Source organism: Fringilla coelebs, assembly GCF_963513975.1.
Source record: "Fringilla coelebs genome assembly, chromosome: 17".
Classification (NCBI taxonomy): Eukaryota; Metazoa; Chordata; class Aves; order Passeriformes; family Fringillidae; genus Fringilla; species Fringilla coelebs.
Genome location: NC_140043.1, coordinates 4,933,672 through 4,949,541, shown reverse-complemented (window position 1 = coordinate 4,949,541; position 15,870 = coordinate 4,933,672). Strand labels below are relative to the sequence as shown.

The following is a 15,870-nucleotide window of genomic DNA, read 5'->3' as shown; positions in this document are numbered from 1 at the left end:
CAGACCAACTGGCAGAACTCTGGGAACGAGACTTGGCCAAGGGGACAGAGCCTTCTCCATGCCACAGGAGAACAGAACAGCCTGTCCAGGTGTCCTTGCCCGCTCTCACACAGGCACCTGGCAAATATCAGGTGAACCCCAGAAGACCTGAATGACCATTACTGCTAGAGTGGTTTTGGCTGTGTGCCTACCAGATGCGGAGCACAGAGAACCCTTTGTTCCAGAGGCATTGTTACCACAGGCCAAACTGCCTACTGCCACAAGAGAGGTGATCAGATTCCCCTTCTCCTCCCCTCCCCATCTGTTCATGGCAACCTTGTTATGTGTGAGAATTTACATAAATTGCCCTCTGATCTGTGGAAGAAAATCCAAAATCCAGTTTGGAAATCCACAGCAGGTTGACAAGTAGCTTTGATCCCTGAAATTTCCAGAGAGCGGCAGATTAAGGATTAATTAATTAACATTCTTCCAATCCAAAGTGAGGAAAATCATGGCCACTGTAAGCACAGAAACAAGTCTTCCTTAAAGACATTTGCCATCAGTATCTGAAGGTTTTCCCATTAGTCAGCAGGGAAAACTCATTTCATACACCTAAGTAAACCACCCCATTCTTCTGGCAGGAGTACATGAATAGGCATTTGTGACAGACCTAGAGACCCTCATCTGATCCAGCACCTCAGATACTGTGATTTTCCCTCATGGCAACAGTAACAGCCATCACCCCAGTGAGACCTCAGGACCTCTCAGGTCCAGAATTTGGATGGAGTATTAGATGGCAGCCTAAAGGTCAGAACCCTCCTCAGACCCCAGATCTTTTTTCTTGTTTGCTTCCAGGGTATTTTTAGAGAGGAGAGCTCTCTCTCTGGGCAAGAGCTGCCTCACAGAGAGGCTGAGCTTTCATGACCGACTCATCCACACACAATTACCTCAGGCCCAGTGAGAGATGCAGACTGGTTTTAAGCACTTTCCAAGCACCCTTGGTGCTGCAACTGATTAGTGAGTCATGCAAAGACGTCACTGTGAATGTATTTCCTGCACTGCTGCTTCACCAAATGTAAAAGCACACAACAAAACCATGAGTTCAAAAACTTGATTCAGGTGCAGGCCCCCATTTCTTCCAGGACCTCTGCACCTCCAGTTTCTGTTAAGATCAGCTTCTCTCCTGATGACAAACAAAAGACCAGCTGCATCAAGTTAGAGCAGAGCTGTGCCTTGCCCAAAGCCTCCCAAGATACCAACCAACAGACAACTTTGGAAGTACATAAGAGTAAGGCAAGGACATTACCACAGAGCCCAGAACACTACATCCCCATCCAAGCTATTTGTGATTTGGAGATTTTCTGAATTCAAAGGGGTGTCTGTGTATGTTAAAAGACCTTCCATGAATTTGCCCAATCCTTTTGGAGCCTATGTAAATTTTAGTAATAATATCCTGCGGCAAAGATTTCACAGTTTAGATATGCTCCATGATAAAATGACTTTATTTGTTCTAAGCCTCCTCCTATCTCGCAATTTATATGTCTTTCTCTACCACAAAACTTTATCAAACCAATTCTTGCATTAGAAAGATGATCTGAATTTTTTCAGTTTTGATTTGAAACAAATAACCTCGCTTACAAGATCAGAGACCCAACAGTCCAAAGAAATTACTCTGATGGACAACTCCTTTTCCTCCCCAAAAATAATACAGAACAACATGTTCCCACAGGTCGAAGTAGCAAAGGAGGAAGCTGCAACTTGAGCTCCTCTGGCATTCTCATACATGTTGAACTAGACAGAAGACTAGCTGTGCCTGAGGTGGTAGCTGCAAGACACCTTCCTCCTCTCTTTCTGTTGCAGGTTGCAGTGAGGGTGGCAGCCTGAATCTAGAGAAGCTGTTGAAATAATTCCTTTTGCTGTCTAAAGATCTTCAACACCATCCAACTTAAGCCAAAGTACTTGACTACACATACTGTGAATGAAAATCTTTCCTGGACTTCTGTCCTACAGTTGAAATAATAATCTCCTTTAGAAAGCATGTGCATGGCCTGAGCCTGGATCTCAGAGAGATTCAAGTTTTGGAACCAGAGAGGTGTTTCCTAGAGATCCCGCTATGCTCAAAGCCCTCGCAGCTGCACCTGACAAACCACAGCCAGCTTGAGATCACTTTTCAGTCTCTTCTCTGTACTAAAAAAAAAAAAAAAACACCTTTGTATTTTCTTTCTCAGGAAAACAGCAGCCCACATATTTCAGTCAGAGTTTTGGAAGCGAAAAAACCCCAAGTGATTCCTCTTTGAAGCAGAGACACATTGTATTTGGGATCCTCTTTAAAGCTTCACCTTTTGTGCCTGTTAAAACCAAGTATTTTGATATGAAGAACTGAAGTGCCAGTCTCTCCCTCTCTTGCTTTATCACTAAGTAATACTCACGGATTTCCTTTTCACACATTTTCACCTTTTTTTGCCACTTCCATTTTATAAAGGTGAGAGAAGGTTTTGGACACGGCGAGGAAAGAAAACAAAACAAAACAAAAATAAGAGAATAAGGAGAAATGCCAAAATGGAAAAATCACATCTGGGACTTTTGTCTAATGAAATAGAAAACCATTTCCTTTACAGCCCAACTAAACTTCCATTTTTTTTCCTGCTAATGGACGTAGGAGGTATGCTGCTTCTGACCTGAGATGCACTGACACCAACCACCTTGGAAGGCTTGTGAGCTGCAGTTCACGGATTTGAACTGGAGAGAACATTATGATAATCTAATTTGACCTCATCTGTTCTGCAGGCCATAGCACTTCCTCTTGTAATTCCTTCAGCATGTACATGCTTTCTGTCTGGGCTAAAATGTATTTTTCAAAAGCATCTATCCCAATTTAAAGATCTTAAGTGGTGGCAAATCTGAGGCACACTCAAGCTTGTGGCCTGGGGGTGACATACAAACCTTCATGCAAAAGCCATCTACTGGACTCCCCTGTCCTGAGAAGCAGAGCATGATCTCCCCCTAAAGTCAACATCCAAACTGAGCTTGCCACTGCACTCTCAACAGTTGACTAAAAATCAGCCCTGGGACCCTGGCACCTTGAGCTTGAGCAATCAAGACAGGATGACCTGGTGCTCTCAGCTTTCTCCTCTCTAGATCCTAAGTGTTCCCATGTCTTCCCTGGACAGGCAGGAGAAAAGAGGAGCAATTTTTGTCCTGCCAGGTGCTAAAAAACTGTGGGGCCACTTCAAAGAGAAGGGAATAGTTACAAAGCTCTTTCCTAATAGGGTAAGTTCTCTAAAGAAATGCTTTCAAAGAGCATCCTTAACAGTTCCTTTTCACACAGTCCTGATACAATTCCAGAAGCAGTACTGGACCCAAATGACTTGGAAAGTCTTAATGAAAAAACATTTTCTGAGATGAGGATACCATGACTGAAGCTTCAGCACCTCTCATTTAAAGATGCCATAAATCAGAGATGAAGACCACTCATGGTGTCTGGGACACCCCTAAAGATGGGATTCTAGGAGACCTCTGAAATCTGGGAGGCCCCAGCACATCAGAAAGAGCCACCAAAAGAGACTATGCATCAAAATCATGTTTTCCATGAGTCACAGCTGAAACTGAAGGCAACAGGCTTAGCCCTACCACCCATACAACAGCACATTCAGAGCTCAGAACTCCAGAGGTGAAGGCCACAAGGCTTTCCTCTGAAATGCACTTTCCCATTGATTCCGCCCATCAGCCATACCAAGCTCTCTACTGTAGAGAATCTCTCAGGAAACAATTCTCCTGGCCATGGGTGAATTATTTGAGGCTCAGTCTGGAAGATGGTTACAGGCCAGGAACGGTGCTTTACACAAGAGCTCTGAAGAGTCTCTCATCTGAAGTGAACAGATGAGTCAGAAAATTGCCCTGAAAATAGCAAGTTAATCTGACCAGCCCTAACGTCTCCCCATGGAACCCCCCCCAGAGCCAAGGGGACAACTGCTCCAGCCTCACACAGACTTGAAGCTCTGGATGTTGTCCAGGACACTGGTTCTTCAGAAATGAATTGCTGTGCAGAACTCTCTCTCCTGCCCACTCCAGAAAACACTCTCACACAACCACTCCTTGCGAGTCACCTGATGTCAGAACACCTTGCAGCACACAACCATTAAACAAGAGAAACATAACAGCGCCCCAAAAGAGCTGGAAAGGACTGCTCAGACTAGAGCAACTGTAACTGCCTGTAAACTGAGTGCCCTGTGACATGCTTCTTTGAATTAGCAGGGATACAGTCAAGGTTAAAAGGGGATTATGCCAAAGACAATTTGTTTTCCTATCAAACACATCCATCAGCAGCACAGGACAACTTGCAAATCAAACAGCCTTCAGACTGCACAGACACATGAACACCACCACCTTTAGTGGTGCCACCCTTGAGGATACCATGCAAAAGCTCTCGGAGACACAACAGAGTTTGCCTATTTCTTATAGAAAATGAAACCACACAGAGCTACCAACTGGCAAACACGAGGATATCCAACCACTTTCTCTTAGAAGTGAACAGAGTCCCACTTTGCACACCAGAACATGCAAATTTGACTTAAGAAGCTGAACGAAGGTTCTGAGCAGATACTTGTCTCAAACTTTCTGCCCAAAAGTTTCAGCAATATGGCAAATCTGGTTACAAAACTCCCTTTCCTTTCACTAATTAGTGTGCCTTAACATGACATCACCCTTCTGCAGGAAATTTCAAAAGAAAATTAATACCAAACCTTCATCCCCACACTGCAGCTTCCATGGTGCTTCCCTCCATGACCATGATTCCATCAGCAATGTTCTGGCTGGGTCACCACCCACCAAACCATGTTCTTCCCTCCTAACTGGGCAGGAAGGTTCCAAGAGCTGCAGAATCTAACACTTCCTGCCCCAAAGACCAAACCTATGCACAACTCCACAGAACAACAGTGAAACAGTCACAATGTCCTGCCCACAGAGGTGAGCACACTCGGCGCTTGGGTACGATGATCCCCTTCAGTTCCTAATCCCATTAAAAATCTTGGGATTCTTCAGTCTAATCCTGCTGATATCACTCCTGGAGATGCTGACAACCTCCTCAGCTGAAAGGTCACAACTGAGCTCCCTTCAATCCTCAGATTCAGCCCAGTCTCACAATTCACACCTGGCTGTAATGGACTATGGCACAAGCCACTTCCAGCCACAGTAGCCCATCCTTCCCTGAGCCACCACTGGCCACATAAGAGCCAGACCAACACAAGGGACAGCCTTAGTGCCAAACTTTCTTTAACTATACAAAACTTACACCACCACTTGCCCAAGACTCAGCAGAAGTTTCAGGACCAAAAGAGTTATTTTTAATGAAGGATTATTGAAAAATAAATGACAAGGTTTTGAGTTAGAAACAGGCCAAAATCAGAGGTTTGATAAAGCAGCGACTCTGTTAGGAGTGTCTACAAACCTTCCTCCAGCATTTGAACAAACTGCAAATCTGTGAGCCACAAGAGGCTTCTGGATAGGGAAAAATGTCCCATAGCTGAGGTCCTAGCAACTCTGGGAACAAGGATAAATTCTGTTTCAAATCACCACAGGGCAGGAGTCACTGGCAGTAGCCCCTACAAGGACATTACAGCCAGCCAGCATCTGTAACTGACCTTTGATCTACTTAACCCTTGCAAAAGACTCAAGCTTCTAATCCCGCCCCCAGAAAAGTTCAGAAAACTCCTTTTGCCCCAGAAGCAACAGCTTTGATCCAACATCACTCAAGAGACTTACCTTCCCGAACTGCTCGAAATATTGTTTCACATCCTCCACAGTAGTGTTCACAGACAGACCACCCACAAATATCTTCTTCGTTCGGGTCACCATCTGGAAAAGGGAAGGACAGGAATTCACCAAATAAACCCAGAGCGAGCAGAGAACGAGACTCAAAAGGCCACTAACTCCCCTCTGCTGCCAGGAAGCACTTTTCCCTTTGCTGCAGCTGAGCTTCCAACTTCTTGTAGCCCCCTGGCCAAACACAGCTGGCAGACCTGTCCCACACCAGATTCATGCTCTTGTCTTCACTTAGCCCACCACACGTGCCAGCACCCAGCCACCACCTCCTCGTCAGACAATTACCAGCCTCCTCCCTCACTAACCTGCCACCACTCCCTTGGCACTGTGACACCACCCCAAATGTGTGGGGCACAGCTGTCCCTTCCCCAGCCCTGCCACTTTGCACAGCCAGCCTCTTCCAGGCAGCCCCAGAGGTACCTGCTCTGCTCCCAGGGTGGCAGGAAGCCTGCCATCACAGGCAGGTTCCCCAGGCTTTGCCCTCCCACCCCACAAATTGCACAGCCTTCCAGTCTGAAATGGAATAAACCTCATTTCACTAGCACTTTCCAGGCACTTAAAATGGAGCCCAGTCAACAGCCAGTTAAATCGGTTTTGCCCCTGCAAGAAGGTAAAGACAAGATCCCTGTGTCACTTGTCACTGATACAACTGGGACAAGGAAGAAAACTAACTACCCTGAGAGGGGCCATGGCTGCCAGGCTGAGGCACACCGACATCCTTTGAACCAGCTCTCCAGCTGCATCCTTCCCTTAGCTGCTTGGCTACACCCCTGCTCTCAGAGGAACACATGGTCCTAATTACCCCAAGGAGCATAGGGCTAATCCGCAGCAATTCCCTGGCTTGGAGAGCAGCCCGTTCTAACACTAAAGCACCTTCTGTCACCAAACTGCTTAATGGAATTAACCCAATTCCTACCATGTGCTTCCTGGCTCCAGTTACTTGGGATACCTGCTCACCAATTGTTCTCAGTGCCTGAACCCCTTACTTCCCTCCCAGCACCAGTCTCCTCTTTCCTCTCTGCTTCTCAACACAGCTTCTCCCCAGCTCTTTCACCCCTAACAGCACTTGGAATACAGACTCTAAACTTTAAAACTCACATCCAAGAGCCAAGTTAAAGGAAGACCCAAAGTCTAAAGGCAGTCTCCAGCATGCTGCTGGCTCCTCAGCTAAAAGTTTCTATCTGCACACCCGGAAAAAGTTCCTGCCACTGTGCATTTTAATGCCAGAGCCTCTTGTAGATAAGATCCAACACCAAACTCCTTTTGCCTTTTCCAGTGCTGAAGCACACAAGGGCATTTCACAAAGTGAAATACTTCTCCCCTTCCCTGCCATACACCTATTCATCACACACAAGTGCACACACACAACACTCTTCCACCTGTGTCACATCACAGCACGGAGCTCTTCTATAGCTCCAAGGGCCTGGAACTTCCAACCATTGTTTGCAATCTCAGAAGGACTAAGGTCACCCTGGGCAGCATTTAATCCACCAGCTCTATCTAGTGCATCCCGGAGTACAACCAAGGGGCCTCCTGATTCCTTCAGTGCCATGCAAACTCCCAGCACCGCGCTCCAGGTGAGTCCTGAGCAAACCCCAGCGAGCAGCTCCGTTGCATACATTGCATCCATTGCAAGGGCACAAAATGAAAAGGTTCACCACCACAGATTTTTGTCCCTTGTGGTACAAGGGCTGCACAGAATGCTTACCTTGGGCTGTGCTCGGCGAGGGAACGCTACCTTCGGGTCAATCTGAAAGAGATGTGAGGAAGAACAGGTGAACACATTTTTCCTGCCTATTTACAGACACAGGGTTTCCTCCATGTGTACAGCTGTCTCTGCCCATGTGGCACCTTGTTAAAAACCTAAAGAATCCACCTGAGGTTCATAAAAAGAAGCTGGCTGCAGACATCTTTCCCTCTTGATAAGGTGTAACCCAGGGAGACTACAAGTCCCAGCATGCAGTGGTCCACTTCCAACTGAGCGCTGGGCAGATGCACTGAGAGCCCATCACATGCTGGGATTAACAGGCTGGGCTGCACCCTCCTGCTTGGCCAGCCCCTGGGTGCCTTGCATCACCAGCCTCATATTAAAAGTGATTTCTTTTACCTTTTTTTGCTCTCACCCTGCACTCTTCCTACAACTACAGAGTTCATCTGGGTAATAAAAGGACAGAAAAGAAGCAGCGCACAAACCCCCAAACATTTCATCCCTTTAAACACAGACTGAAGAGCAGACAAAAAGAAGCAATAAAAGAGCAGACAGGATGGCACAAATTAACCCGAGGAGCCCAGGCCAGCCGGCTGTGGAGGCTGCGGCCGCAGGGATCGTGCTGCCCCTCTCCCCAGGCCGCGCTGCACACAAAGCCGTGATGCTTCCCTCCCTCCCTCCCTCCCTCCGCAGGCTGAGCCTCCATTGTGCCTGTTCAGCTTCCCTATAAACCTGCTGCTGGCCGGAGCAGCCGGCCCCGCGCCGCCATCCAGGTGCCGCGTGTTCTGCCGGGCTCAGCACGGATGAGCGCGCGCCTACATCGGCCTCACACCACCACCAGCACCACCACAAAAGCTGGACAACACTAATGCAGCTGCAAGCCAAACCCCCACAAAGCCTTCTCTCCTCCTCAGCCACCACTTCTTTCTTTATAGCCTATTTCTACAGTAACTCCTGTAAAGTTACATCACATCAGGGATGATCCAGACCTACAAATCAGCTTACAAAGACCTGTGGTAAAGGCAGGTTTGGCTCATCCCCACACTTGGACAGGCTGCAGCCGGGAGGGCAGCCTGGAGCATTGTCCCATCAGCCCAGCAGCTCCAACAGCCCAAAAGGAAGCTGTGTTTCTCCAGCTCCTCTCGCTGCTTTGTTCAGTTTTCCAGCCTAGCTGCCCTCCCGTCCTGCATCCTTTTACTTGTCTCACAGCCCCGGAGCTTGGCCCCCCTATGCCCTTCCACCAGCTCCTCTCACTGCCTTCCCCACCTCCATCCTGACTCACAGCTTACAACATAAATAAACTCAGCACGTAGGTAAACACAGGCAAAACTGAAGAGCACAAATAAATTCAAAAATAAACCTCGCTCCCCAAGCTGCGAGCACCAGCAGATTAGCATACCCTCCAGTGCCTCCCTGGGGCATCGGAACCATCCAGGCCCTCCTCTCCGCAGGCACACCCCCCCCTCCCCATTGCTTCCTGGCTAGTGCAGACACCCACAGCGAATTCTGAGGACAGGGGACGGCAGGAGACCAGGAGGTTGATGGCAGATAATAAGCAAAAACAATAATCTACTGTCTTTTACTTCTCAGCCAGTGTCATTCAGCTCCTGCCAATAAGATGCTTTCATACTCAGCAATGCTAAGCTCAGCCTCATTTTCTCATTACCCTGAGTGTGATCAACTGGGCAGAGATAACGTGTCCTCCTGGCTGGAGAGAGCAGGCAGTCATTTCACAAATTCTTCTGCACAACCAGCTATTGTTGCAGGTAGAGGGAGGCTGGGGTGACTGATTGCAGGCGCAGCCCTGGGAACACGCAGAGGGGAGCGAGTTCGGTGCCGGACTCAAGTTACCCAAACTGGACTGCTCCTTGGCTGCTGGAGTCTTTCCTAATTAAAGCAAAGGCACTGGTACCTTATTCCCTCATTTCTGGTGTTAAAACAAATAGCCCTGGAGGAGTTGTGTTTCAGTGTCACCCACTGACGTAATGGATCCTTTTTACAAACCCAGATAGAAATCTGCTAAGAGCATTCAGAACTGCTCAGATTGTATCCAAAAAACAAAACCCCAGATCAGGCTGCAGTGAATGGAAGTCACCTGAGCTCAAACTTCTTCCAGTTCACCCCACAAGACTTTGGTAATGAGGAATCCCACTGAAGTTGCAAGCGTACCAACAGGCCAGCCAGGTCCTTAGCAATGCTCCTTCAGGCCACCTACAGCCCCGTTTCATATCTCAGATCTCGTAACTGCTGCGTTAGCCTAGCTGGTATCAGCGTCCCAAAGCACAGGGAAGGCTGGGAAGGACCTGTGAGACGTCAGGTCCGGGTTTGCTCTTTCATTGTACCTCTGTCACTACCTCTGCCCTGCTGGTCTGCACTGCAGGGGAGCTGCAGGTCACTCCCTCCACCACAAAAGACAAACCCAGCAAAAACTCAACAACGGCAACAAAGAAACAACGGGATGACCCAGCACTGCCAAGTGCTCTTCCCAGAGCGCAGGAAGAAGCAGCTCAAGGCAGCGGCCAGCTGCAGCTTTACAAAGTCACGCAAATCTTTTACCTTGAGACTGTAAAGCCAATTCTCATATCAAGTATTTTCAAAAATAACCCTGTAGTCTGCTATCTAGCTTACAAACAAAGAGGAGTTTGAAAAGAACAAGGCTGCCTCGAAGAATTGGGCCAACCGCCTTCATTAGGGTAGGAAGAATCAGAAGACAATGAAGCAACAAGTTGAGCAGACACTGTCTATCAAATACTGTTTGCCACGAGACACCAAGCCCCATGAGAAGGCTGTCCTTACAGGACACCAGGCCTTTTCCTGCAAAGTTTCATAAAACTCTAAATTAAGATTTAGATGAGTTTGTGTCATTTAACCCATGACTCACAGCCAAGCCTTTCACCTCAGCAGGGAAAAGGCATATGGAGGTTCCTTGTGCTCCCATAAGATCAACCTCTCCCGAGGCAAAACACCCCAAAACATCTGACCCAGCTGAAAACTGCACCAAACAAAAACCGGGAACGAAGGGGGAAGAGGACCAAAGTTCCTAACAAAGAAGGCCCTGGTGAAACTGTCCCCATTCTGTGTGCCATGCCGGCGGGGCGAGCAGAGCAGATGCAGCAGGGAATTTCAATGGCTGGCCGGTCCCCGTGCCACGAGGCCCTTCTGTTCTCCTGCAGCGCCCACCGTCCCTCCCTGCCCGCGTGGGCTGCACCCCGGCTCACAGCGCCTTCGCACAGCCGGCAGCGGCGGCTTGGGGAGGAGAATGGACAGCGTGGATTTCAGCTCGCTCCCAGCCCTGAAACACTTCCAGGATTAGTGCTACAACCAACATCCATCACTTGCCTTTTCAAGAGGGGTCTAAGCCAGCCCACAGACTCATGACAGGACTAGCTGATCAGACACTGTGTTTACACAGGCTAGTGGGGAAAAAAAAAAAAAAGGGGGAAAAGAAAACCCTGGGCCCTCCTCAAAAGACATTACTGTAAAACCCCCGCCAAAGAGCAAAATTCACTTCACATCACTCCTGGAAGGAGGAGGGCCAGGAGTCCTAGGGACCAAGCTTCATCCAGAAAGGCTGGGGTGGGTTTAACCAGGAGCTCCCATGGGGAAGAAGGACCTGTGCACATCAAAGGGAGCGATCCAAGCAGTTAAACAGGAACAGACATAAATCTTGCTGCAACTCATGCCGTAAACCCTAAGAAAGAGGGTCTCGCTCTCCCGCCCTCTCCTTCTGCCAAGATAAAGACTAGGACGCCTGGGCCACGCACTGCAAGAAATAAAACTCTGCAGTTACACTTCTCAGCAGCCCTTGCCTAGAGCCAGAACATGCCCCCCACCATGCCATCCCCTGGCAGCCCCTGCCACTCCCCCGTCCCTACCCTCACCTTCACCTCAGGGCAGCAATAAGGAAAAGGAATTCAGGGGAAGGCAAGTCATTGAAACTGAAGAGAAGGGACCTCCCACTCAGACATCTCACCCCCACCCCTCAAAACAGTCTGCACATCTCCTGAGCACCACAGATTCACAAGGCAGGACCTGCCACCTTACGCCACTAGTCCAGTGAGCCACCAAATCTTTGTGCTAGCCCACTTGGGGGTCCTCACCCAAACTTGCAAAGTGAGGGCTGTAGCTGCAGTTACTCCAAGAAACTGGTGGTAGCCCACGCAGGCAGACACTGGCCACACTTGGAGACAATAAAGTCCTGAATCTCCATGACCATTACAAAAACTTCACCTGGGAAACCACAAGAGAGTCTCTGGGGTGCACAGAATGAGGGCTCTCTGCCAGGAAGGGGGGATGCACAGGCCACCATGGCCAGGGAAGCAGGGCCTGGGCACTGGGGAACAGCACCCCTGAGGAAGGATCAGTGCTCAGCCGTACACAGGATGAAAGGGCAGCTTCCCTCTCTCGGAACGCAGCCACGTCTGATTTCCCGGGGCAAATCCTCATCCCAAACGTTCAGGTGTCCCAGTTTTGAGAGGGCTACAGTCACTGCCAGGATGGGCCTTGTGATGGGCCTGACAACCAACGAGCGAGAATAAAACCATCACCAGGATCCACAGACCCACACCAGGAATCGGCACACAGTGAGCCCTGTGCTTGGGCGGCAGCTAGGCTACCCGCCGGCAAGTGGGACAGAGAAGGGAACGATCGATCCGTATCAGGAATCAATAGTTTACAACCTCTAACTGGAAATCAAACACTACAATCGACGGCTGCTCCGAGCACAGCCGTTCCGCTGGTAAATGCACCCCTGAGATGAGAGAAGTCATCTCACCGTCTTGGAGTCCAGTTCATGTCTGGATTGGGCCAGGACCTTGTCGACGCCAGCCTGGTCCATGAACGTGACGAACCCGAAGCCCCTGAGCCCCGCAGCCCGGGCAGAAGAGGGGATGCGGAGAGAAGAGAGAAAGTTGGTTAAAGTGGCGGTCGGGCCGCGGCGGGGGCGAAGGGAGGCGCGGGCCCGGCCTCTCACCTGGATCTCTTTGTCAGCGGGTCCCGCATCACCAGGCACTCCTTCACCTCGCCGAACTGGCTGAAGTACTCCCGCAAGCCCTCTGCAAGTACAGCACCCACCGTGGGTGTCCCGTCCCGTCCCGGCCTCGCCGCACCCCCCCCCGGGCTCAGCCCCAGCTCCGCCACCCCCGGCCCCGGCGGCAGGTGCGGGGCCCCGCGACGCTCACCTTGCGTGGTCTGCCAGCTCAGTCCCCCGATGAACATTTTGCTGCGGGAGGAAGGGGAGAGCCGTGAGCGGGGCCGCGCCGGGGGGCCGCGGCACCCCGCGGGGGTGGCGGCAGCGGCGGCGGGGCCGCGCGGGGAGGGGAGGGCGCGGATCGGCCATGTTGGCAGCGGCACCGCCGCCGCTGCTGCCTCCGCCGCCGCCGCGCCTGCCCGGGCCGGGCGGCCGGGGCCGGGGGAGGGGGCGGCCGCGGCCGGACCGGGGGGGGTAGTGGGGGTGGCCGGTGGCGGCCGCTGCGGAGGTACCAGGGGTCGTGCGGGGAGTCCGGGGAGGCGAGGCCGGGCTGGCTGCCGTCTGTCTCCATTCGGACCTCTTCTCCCTGCGAGGAGCGGCGCCGCACTCCCGGGGCAGATGAGCGCTGGAAAAGGGGCCGGACGGACAGGCCATGCTGCCCCCTCCCCCGACCCCTCTCCGCCGGGCGGGGAGGGAGCGAGGGAGGAGGGCCCGGCGGGCACAACCTGCCCGGCTCCTCCCACCCCCGCCGGCCCGCCGGCCGCCCTGCGCATAAAACCCGCCGGCGGCACCGGGGCCGAGTGCCGGGAGCCGCGCCCGCACCGCGCTGGGGGAGAGCGCCCGACTTCGGGCTCGGTGGCCGCCGGAGCAGCCCCGGAGCTCGCAGCCGCTTTGTCCCTGGCCGCGCTGCCCGCACCTGCCCCGGGGCGGTGGACAAAGGGCGACGGAGCCTGGCCCGGCCCGGCCCGGTGCGCTCGGGCTTGCTGCGGCGGACCCCGGAGACCCCGGCCGTGTTCCTCCCGGTGTTTCGCCGCCGCCGCGGGCGCTTCCAGGTCGGGACCAGGACTGCCCTGCTCACCCCGGGATCCCGACCGGGCAGCGGGGAGTCGAGGCGCCTTCTCGGAGCCCTGGTACCTCGGTGTCCCCTGGCAGCCCACGGGGACCCTGCAGGGGTCAGGGGCTTCCCGGCCTCGCCGCTTGCTGCCCCGCACGGCAGTGCCCAGGCTGCAGGACCCGGGGCAGAGCTGCTGCCGGGCACCGCGGAGCCCCGTAGAGCCCCGCAGCACCAGGTACGCACAGCCCGGCCGCTCTTCTCTGCCCGCGGCTCACTGGGAAGGGGGTAGGCTGGTCCCCAAGGCACCGCGCAGTTTCTTACTCATTCAGGCTGACAGACTCGTGCCGAGCTGCATTCGAGTTCCACTGCCACACAAGTTCATTCACATGCTGCTTCTCGAGCAGGTCTGTGCACTCTGCCTCTGCTCTTGTGCAACCTAGCCCTGGTGGCTGGAGGAGCTCAGCAAGGAACAAATGAAATACCTGTAAAGTTGGAGTCAAGAGGAGAGCTGAAACTTTGCCTGACTGTACCAAGCATCTCTCTGGGAGAAGTCACTTGCTTGCATCTGTGGCATATCAGAACAGAGCAGTGCTCAAAATCTCTGGTGACAGTGCTGTAACCCTTTCTCATGTCAAGAGGGTATCACTGGATTTCAAGCATACACTACTGTGATGCCAAATACTTCCCACAGGCATCCCTGTCTCTGCTCCTTCCAGCATGGGTCCTCCCTGTACCCTCTCACTGCCTAAAGCAAGGTATTGATAGCTCAGGTCAGTGCCATCCTCATTTGACCTTTCTTCCCCTTCTCCCATGACTGTTCTTCCACATCCCAATACACATCCTCTCCTTCCTGGAGAGAAGCCACTACACCTTTGTTATAACAATACTTTGCAACAATACCTTTTGTTCCATTGGGCTGAAATCCTGAGTTAAATTCATCCTCTGCCCATTAGCTCTGCCAAACCACCATTCACCCACCCCATTTCCTGAGCTGGTTCAGGATCCTATCCTGTGTCCTGGCCCTGTGCTTGGGTACAGCAACACACTCAACACCAGGCACTTGGTAGCTGCCCCTGGGAACTGAGCTATGCAGCATCCCAGCTCCTGCTGCCACCTATCCAGGCTGAGCTGCTTCTCCAGAATAACCCACTCTTCATTCCACAGGGCTGAAATCATCACTTTGGGTGGAGGTGCCCTGAGAGGCAGCAGGGCTGGTGCAGCAGGGAAATATAAATAATGACATGCAGAGGTGGTACTGCAGCTGGCAGTGACGGGCAGGAGTGTAGAGCCAGTGGAAGCAGCGGTGCTGGGGCAGCACCCCAGCCATCTCCCCTTGCACTTCCTGAGAAACCTGGACAAAGCTGGGCTACCAGAGCCACCACAGCTGCCTGCCACACTGCCCAAACTCAGCGATGTTTTTCTCCTTTCCAGCACCTGCTCTCTCCCATTTGGAGGGCAAATACTTTCAAGGGGGAACTAACTAAAAATTTCAAGTCACCTGGCACAGGTTTTATGTTCCATTATTGCCCAACCTAGGCACACTACTAATGCTAATTAAAAACAAGAGGAAAAAAAAAAAAAGAAACAAGAGCTCAGTGTTGGACTCACTAAAGGATAACATCTCTTAGTTTGCTACCAGTGCATTACTATAATTTTAAATGAGTTACTTTTAAGACAGTACAAGTTAAATACTCTGAGGGACACTGTTAAAATACTTCATTGTCTTTTTTTAATGTTTATTATTTTATTTACTTTTTCTCCACCAAAATAATATTGGAGAGGGGAGAACAGGATCAATGTGAGTTAACATCTGTGAAGACCAGAGGAAAAAAAATGAGCCTTCAGGAAGATTTGGCTGGAGGATGTGGTCGGACTTGCATCACTAGCAATGACACAATAACCTACCGTGTAACTTATTCCAAGGTTGTTTCCAAAACATACACATGATATTTTGTATTTCCACCTTAGGACCCCCAAGCGCTTCGTAAGTATCAATTCATTTATCTCTGTAATGCACAGGACAGTGGGTCTTGAAAAATCCGCTGATTAGTGACAGTAGGAAGCTTTCCTCACAGAGAAGTAAACATATAAAACATTCCAGACCTTATGATTGGAAAGATGATCTGCCGAATATAAAATAATGCAGCATTGTATTCCTGGGGCTGCAGACAGACAGCTGTAGTGCCTCTGTGGCTGCTGCTGAGAGGTTGCCAAACACCAGCGACATTAACAAAACTGCTCAGTTTTCTTGCTGCTATTCAGTGTCTCATGTGTGGTAGAGTGACACTATCAAAATCATGTCCACTTCCTGCTGAGGAGGATGATTGGCAAAGCTCTGCC

At 51.2% G+C, this 15,870-nt stretch overlaps 1 protein-coding gene across 3 annotated transcripts in view; it reads right to left on the bottom strand.

The window, feature by feature from the left end:
* MSI1 (musashi RNA binding protein 1) overlaps positions 1-13,249 on the bottom strand; it is a gene marked incomplete at its 5' end in the record, with an annotated part of 28,760 nt that extends 15,511 nt beyond the window's left edge. For 2 of the 3 annotated variants that reach the window (XM_084217420.1, XM_084217421.1), the window contains 6 exons: positions 5,740-5,832; positions 7,508-7,549; positions 12,282-12,366; positions 12,480-12,561; positions 12,688-12,728; positions 12,989-13,178. In XM_084217420.1, the coding sequence (XP_084073546.1) occupies positions 5,740-5,832; positions 7,508-7,549; positions 12,282-12,366; positions 12,480-12,561; positions 12,688-12,728; positions 12,989-13,047 (402 nt within the window). Of the gene's footprint in view, positions 1-5,739; positions 5,833-7,507; positions 7,550-12,281; positions 12,562-12,687; positions 12,729-12,988 lie in introns of all 3 variants that reach the window. The other variant, XM_084217419.1, reaches the window with a different exon arrangement.
* Between the last annotated feature and the right edge of the window lie 2,621 nt (positions 13,250-15,870).